Genomic DNA, 7,925 nt, shown 5'->3' with positions numbered 1-7,925 from the left:
TTAATGGTTCACTTATCATTAGACTTTAATAGATTAATCATAGACTACTAAATCATGGTTAAAGAATCATAAGCTCACAATTGATTCATTATAAATGTTTACAGTTATAGCTCATACGATCAGGAATAAAAATCGTAAACTATTTTTTCGACGATAATGAAATTGATTATCATTTTATCGAATTTTTGTGACAGCTGATTGCTGAGTGCTAATAATAATGTTATACCTAAAAAGTTTAAAATAATATATTGTGCGTACTTCTCTTTGAAATTATTGATAAAAACGAAATTACAAACGTCAAATTTAAGATATCTGTAGACAGTTAACGGTATATATAGTAAGTACTTACATAATATTATATCATGTATATTATACGGTTCTAATCTTTAAATTCGATATAATCCGATCTGGGAGCATTCAACTCTTGTATTAATCTATATTCTAGAGTTTTTTAGAAAAATTAATTTATGTTTTTTTAAATTCCACATTGCAGACACTGAGACACTAGAAAATAAATGCCAAAATTCATATGATGAAATCGATTCTGTTTTATTTATGTATGAAAGATTATGTTTAAAGTTGTATTATAAATACTATTTATAATCAACGATAATTAAATATTGTATTATTATACCTAATGTACAAACAAAAAAATTTAAAAAGTAGACTTATTATATGATATTTGTATAGGCATCCAAAAAAAACAAGTCTAAAGGGTCTTTCTTACTTCTCGGTGGATTATCCATAAGCTCAAGCGAAAAGTACCGACTGAAAGCTGTCGAAAAGTGTACAAACGTAGCAACCGCTATTAAAGTTTCTATTAACCAACATAAGAGAATACTGCAAGGTTCGACTGCATAAGAGAATACTATATTCAGAATTGCCTCATTATCGATTTATCATCCACTAACCAATGATGTCGAATTCAATACACAATAACGTAGGTATTAATGTTTTAATGTAGGTAATAGTGTTACAAACTATATCTAGCAAAAATTCTAGAATCTAAAATATCAAATAGTTCTGGTAGATAATTAGATCTTGTTTATAGGTATTTTAAAGAGTTGAAAGCTTCCCAGTACTTATGAGCATAACCAGGAAAAACAAAAATAAAAAAGTTATGAAAAATAGAAATTTTTATGCATATCAGTTTTTGAAAATGACAGTTTTATTTTTTTTATTATTATATATTCAAAACTTATTTACATTAGAGACTTAAATTTTCCACAAATATTTATCATATTATTTTCTATACATGATATAATTTTCAAAATATTTAGTTTATTTTTTAATTTAATTTTAATTTCTTTTTTTTGTAAAACTTTTATTTGTTTATTGTTACATTTTAAAAACAAAATATTTGAAAAATATGCATAAGTAAGATGAGTTTTACTTTTTTTATATATATAACTGTCACCCCTTAGTTGACATAAAATCCATAACTTTTGTACAGAATTAACTTATTCATAATTTGAAGATGATATTCCATACAAAAAATAATTTCATTTCATGAACAAAAAATTAATACAGGGTTTATGCGTTTATGTATTGTGTGACAAAATAAAATAGACAAGATGGATATAAAACTAGAAACTCAGTTTAATTATTACTGCTACCAATAATTATGTATACTATCTACTTATCTCTTTTAGATATAAAATGTAAACAATTCATTGTACCTACTTCAGTACTTCATCATTACACATTAGGTACTTAATTGTATTAATATATTATCAAATACAAGAACTATTCATCGAAATACAAATCTTTCAAGAAAGTATTTAGTTACCTAACAGCCTATATACACCCATTTAAAAGGAGTGACAGCCATCACCCCTGGTATACAAGTTTGTACAAAGACGAAAGTATAAAAATCTACAATTAATGATAATATTGATGATTAAACATCTGAATTTGTCAAAGTTTCTTCTTCTAACATGTATAAAAAAAATAGTTAGTTAACAATGTATTTTCAATAGTTTTAATTGCTGTAAAAATAACTTATGAGTTAAGCACGGATTTCTATGCAATTTCATATTTTTACCTTTTCACTTTTTTTAGATTTTTCAGTTATCTTCATAAATCATGAATTGAATATAATTTATTTGTATATTTTCACAAAATTCGAAATATATTGCATATTAAATTGTTAATTATATGGAATTTTTCAATAGTTTTTAGTGCATAAAAACCTATTTAACTTATGAGGAACTTTTTATTTCGTTTCCAATTTTTTCAACAACTTTATTATTATAAATCAAAAACTTCAAATGTCTACAGTAAATAGCTCAAAAACAGCCAAAATATTTTAAAAATCATGACTAAAAATGATTGATGAAAACTTCAAATCTTTGTTTTGAGTTTTAACTAATTAATTATTAATTTAAACAAAGTGTTTTATTAACATAACTAACCTAATTAAAATTTAAAAATATGAGTTAAGTATCCAAAATGCGTTATAGAGGGAAACTTAGATGTAGCTATTGTTTTTAATAATTTAACTCAATTAATATGTACAAAAGTCTTAAATTAACAAATGTCTATAAATTATTTAACATATTTAGTGAATTCAATAAATTAAAATGCTACATCACAGATAAAGTTCTCTATTTACGATTTAAATATATTTTTGTATTCAGTTATGTACACATACTTATTATAATAGATATTAGCAATTAAATCAGATACACATGACTGCATCTTGAAAATAATAGCTAAAAATTAAATTATCAATGCCAATATTTGTCAACAGAACTACAAATTTTGATAATTTTTTGAAAAGTATTATCTATATGTTGGTTCATAATAAAGTAAATCATTTTATTAATAAATGTATGACTTTTATTTTTAATCTGCGAGTTTTAAGTGAATTAATGTTTTAAATTATAATTTTAAGTAAAATGTTTTTGAATAAAATTTTTTGTTAAATTAATATTACTAAAACAATGGACAGATTAAATGCTATTCAAGATAAAATCAGTCTTGGGTAGCCAATTTGTGCACAAGAGTGAAGTTTTATTGAGAAACAGTTGACTTGACCTGATTTGACATTTACCAGCAAAAACTAGTTGTCACCCAATTCTGATATTATTTTGAATGGGATATAAATAATATGTTTTATTGGCTGCAATATAAAACAAAACAATAATAGACGAGTTGATTAATTTAATATTAAAACAAAATACTTAAAACAATGATATTTTCACAAGTACGCCAGAAGAAAATGAAATAATATTTTGATAAAATTAGCAATCATAACTATGGCAAAAATTATGACTGATGATAGATAGTTAAAATATACAACAGTCAATTATTTAAAATGTAATATAGAAATTTAGAAAACTGTAATATAAAAATTTATTACAGTTGAACAGTTGGTTTAAATGATAGCATAAAGAAAATTGAGTAAGATAAGTAACATTTATCAAATGAACAGTTAGGATATGAAAACAGAAATTTAAATATCACAATATTGTTCTAGAAACAAAAAAAAAATATAAGCAGCATAATAATTAAAAACCGTCATAAATATCTAGTAACTATAACTGTTCGAAATTTTGTTTATATTATTATAATATTATTTTTACTGAAGAAACAATTATTGCAGTTGAAAATAAAAAATAAAAAACAAAATATTTATAAATGGCAATCAATATTAAATAAGGCAACCAATACATAATATTATTGTGTCTCAGAAATAAACAATAAATTAGAAAAGGTAAAAGTTTGAATTATAAAAGAAAACAATTGTTCTTGATCTAAGCTGTACGTAAAATTATGTGTACACCAGAATCAGTATGGATAGGTTCGCTAAGCTCTCCAATTTTTAATGCAAATGACGCGTCTTCAAATGGCTTTTGCATTGTGCCTCTGGTAAATGGTCCCAAATCACCACCACGTTTGGCCGAACTACAATCTGAATATTTCTGGGCAAGTTCAGCAAATGATGCTTTTCCAGAAACAATTTGTTCGCGATAAGCTGTAAATATATATAATTTAAATTTTATTAAAAATCGTCAAAATATAATAAACTAAATACAGATATATTTACATTTTATAATGTCAATTGCTTCAGATTTTGATCTAGTAATGCGTTCTTCTCGCCACGATGATGGACGACGTGATTTTTCATGTTTAACCAATAAATGACTACATTGTACTTGTTCGGGGCCAGAATTTGTTGAGGCTGTATTTTCAGATGCTGGTTTAGTTGGTACAGACCATTGGCTTTCTTTAGTTAATAAGTTCAAATAATAAGTTTGACCTGAAAAGTTATAATCAAATTAATTACATACATTTATTTATTCATATTATTCTAAAACTATTTAATACCTTACGATAAAAATATTCAAGATAGATATCAAAATTAACGTTTAACATACATAAAAGAGAATCTGATTTGAAGGGAAAAAATAAATCAATTACTTAAATCTAAGCATTTTTTTAAATTACAATCTATAGTATCTTTAATTTGTTTTAACCTTTTGCTGTAATTTTTATAAAAATCAAAGAATTTAAAGAAAAAATTATTAGTTTTAAAAATATATTTGATATATCTATTAACAATATTATTTATAAAGAAGACCCACAGATACCCCAATATATAAATGGTTAAAGAGTAGGTACATAACTGTTAAGAACACATTTAGGCATTTTTCAGGAATCAGATTTGAGATTATAAAACAATGAAGAAATAATAATAAAGATTTCTTGTCAAATATGTATGTATATTATACTGTCCGTTTATGGTATAAAATTGAATAACAAAATAAAATTTTCAATACAAAATCAAAATTATGGCGTCTCAGTTAATAATAGAGTTTAAACGTCTTATCAAAATTGAAAAGAAAAACATTTTCTCTGTGATAATATTGTCTTAAAAAAAAAGTTGTACAATGTTTATGATTATTTTTATACTATATTCATAAAAATCCAGAAACCCAATACTGCACATAGACATGATTTGACTAAGTAGCAAGCATACAGACATTTGACTAGATGGTAATAATAGATTAATGATATCAGACAGTTACGGATAAAAATTAGTCATCTTTAAGTCTAATCTTTTTATTTTAAATAGAGTATATTCTTTCTAACATTTGTATCTAATTTTTTTGTTAAATAATACTTTACAAAAATCATAAAATAATAGTACCATAAAAATACTCTCCTCTTTAAATTAAGAAAGTAATAATGTGTTTAAACTGAAATATTAGGTAACCTAGAAGAAAGAATTTTGATTTTGAGAAAAGTGTAATTTTGGTATACCTATTGCAGCAAAAAAAGAAATGAAATAAAAAAAATATTATGTTAAATGTCTTTATTCATCATTCTACTTCAAAATACATTTAATATTATGTTAATTGTTACATTACAAATGTAAACCTATATACTGAAATAACTTATACCTAGAACACAGATGTTATTGCATTTACAACTTTTTTTCTACTTATACAATTTATTGCTTAGTATGTTTTAAGTATATGAACTAAAATCCTTAAGTTTTAAGCGCAATTTTTGGATTTTTATTGAATTTACTCATTCATACGACTATTTTAGTTATGGTCGAATCTCGACAGTCATATTATAGATAAGATTATATTTTAATACCACCAGCTATAATATCTAATAATGTTATCTTATAAAATAAAGATAATTTCAAGTTGGTAGGTATTTAATACAACATAAAAATAATTTATGAAATATGACTATTTGTCAATCACACGTTATATTGTTATAATCTGTTCTTCAGTCACTCTGTGGATTTTAAGCGATTGTGTTCTGTTATTGTTTGATACATATGTCAAAAACTAAGCCAACTATTTTAACAGATGTAAGAAATTAAATTTTAGAACTTGGTAATTTTTACGAAATAGTACAAATTGTATTCGTACTTTTCTGAAAATGTTGTGAAACAAAAGTAAGTGTTAAATGAAGTTATACAGTTTCACACCATATTGAAAATGGTATGATTAAATTATGTATAATATAGTTGTAAAATACATTTATACACCTACATATTATATTTTTTTTTGTGAAATTTTAGATTATAACAGTAAATTTAAAACATTTATGACAAAAGGTTATTTTTTAGTGCAATATTGCAATCAATTTCACTAATTTTTTAGTACTACAACATCCGTAACCTACTTGTAACATATGTTAACAACGTATTAAATTAGGGTTAGATTAATAATTAATGTTTAAATTATTTGAGTAAATTAATTAATTTGTTTGAATACATAATAAAAATTCTTTCACCAAGTATTGTTAGATTTTTACAAATAATATTAAGTATAATATATTATGTTCTAAAAATTAAGTAGTAAAAGATTATAGTTATGGCCCTTGATTTGTGGAAAAATGCATTATTTTTTTAGCTTATGTAACTGATTTTCTAACACACAGTTTAAACTATGTTTTTAACAAAGAATGAATTTTTTTAATTTTTATTTTGCATTTTTCATGCATTCTTTTTTTACTACATTTTATGAAATATTTTTTATTTAACATAGATATAAACTGCACGTTTTATAACAGTTTTTACAATTTGTAAATAGATTCCTAACTAAATAAATTAAATTATTTTAATTTTATTTCTAGTAGGTTTGATAGAAATATAAAATATAGTTTTTTTATTTTCAATAAAATTAGCAATTTTTTTTAATCATAACATTTAGATTGCTAGATACTTAAATGATTAAAAAAAAATTAATAGGTAGGTACATATTACGTTAATGCATTAAAGTATAAGAATCTTAAGTGTATTTTTGAAGTTGTATAATGCATACCTCCAATTATAACTTTCTTTATTTTATTAGTTTATTGCTTATATATTTTGTAATATAACAGTATGAAATTTAACATATAGAAAGGTCAAATTAAAATTATATACATTATTATTAATAATATGATACCTATAAGACATTTGTTATTAACCATAAAATGTTTGTCATAAATGCCTATTATCTGTCATTAACTTTTTACAAATAATTAAATATTAACAACAAAATATGAATATTAAAGCTAGAAATAATGGTTGAATAAACTAAGATAATACTCAAATTTACTAAAAACAAATGCAATAGTATTTAATATTGAATAATTCATAAGTCTCTCTTCTCAGCCAAACACCTAAATGGTCATATATTAACACTGCTAAGATCCAAAATCTACTCAAATTGCACAACAAGGAACTTAAGTAATATTAACAATTTGAAAATATTAAATTCCATCATTAATTACAGATAAAAGACATTTATTTCAAAATAATTCCACATTAAATAACATACCGGTGGATCGGCTCACTCGCTTCTCCCATCCGGTCGGAAGTTGTTCTTCTTCGCTCATTTTCCTGTTCAAAAACTTCGGTTTTCCGTTACGTTTCTGCGACGCCGAAGAATAACTGAACAGTCAATATACCGTAATTTTGTAAGTAAATTTAGAAATAAATACACTAAATTACAAATGTTGTTCACCCTTTAGAGTAAAATGACACATAAAAATGTATATATATTAGATTGTAAGGGAATTACAATATGATCCAAACGCTCCACAGAGGGTGAAAAGCAAACAAACGTATAAACAACGGAGACGGAACGAAAAAAATTTTAATCACAATACCGAAGGCGCCCGAAAACTAACCCCTCGGCCCACAGTTATGGTATAACTCGAATACCAGTTACCGGTAACCGATTTTATAAAGGTAACGACAGTACGGCATAAACAAATATCTCAGCTGATCGCATTCGTATTCTCTTTGGAAATTTTACCGAGCATATTGGAAAAACGTATTTATTAGTAGAATATTAGTCAAAAATCAAATTAAATCATCTAACTTGAAATATGTAAAAATAAGTTTTATAAGACTTCAATTATTGAAAAATGTAGCACATTTTAATAATTGTGCCTACTGCTTTCGCTTT

The 7,925-nt window shown here is 24.1% G+C and overlaps 1 protein-coding gene across 1 annotated transcript; it reads right to left on the bottom strand.

The window, feature by feature from the left end:
* Positions 1-3,674: 3,674 nt before the first annotated feature.
* LOC112603407 (peptidyl-prolyl cis-trans isomerase NIMA-interacting 1-like) lies at positions 3,675-7,628 on the bottom strand. Its single transcript, XM_025351947.1, has 3 exons — positions 7,293-7,628; positions 4,052-4,264; positions 3,675-3,979 (listed from the first exon to the last, which is right to left on the bottom strand). The coding sequence occupies exons 1-3, from the start codon at positions 7,348-7,350 to the stop codon at positions 3,759-3,761; spliced, it is 492 nt and encodes a 163-aa protein (XP_025207732.1). The 5' UTR covers positions 7,351-7,628; the 3' UTR covers positions 3,675-3,758.
* Between the last annotated feature and the right edge of the window lie 297 nt (positions 7,629-7,925).

Source organism: Melanaphis sacchari, unplaced genomic scaffold, assembly GCF_002803265.2.
Source record: "Melanaphis sacchari strain LSU unplaced genomic scaffold, SCAv2.0 Contig107_pilon_pilon, whole genome shotgun sequence".
Classification (NCBI taxonomy): domain Eukaryota; kingdom Metazoa; phylum Arthropoda; class Insecta; order Hemiptera; family Aphididae; genus Melanaphis; species Melanaphis sacchari.
The sequence above is the reverse complement of the archived record's forward strand: the minus strand, read 5'-3'. Positions and strand labels throughout refer to the sequence as shown.

Excerpts from the sequence above, each read along its gene's own strand:
- LOC112603407 (XM_025351947.1), bottom strand. The coding sequence starts at position 7,350 with ATGAGCGAAGAAGAACAACTTCCGACCGGATGGGAGAAGCGAGTGAGC. Across the intron at positions 4,265-7,292 it reads GCGAGTGAGCCGATCCACCG|GTCAAACTTATTATTTGAAC; the intron begins GTATGTTATTTA and ends ATAACTTTTCAG. Across the intron at positions 3,980-4,051 it reads AGCAATTGACATTATAAAAT|CTTATCGCGAACAAATTGTT; the intron begins GTAAATATATCT and ends ATATATTTACAG.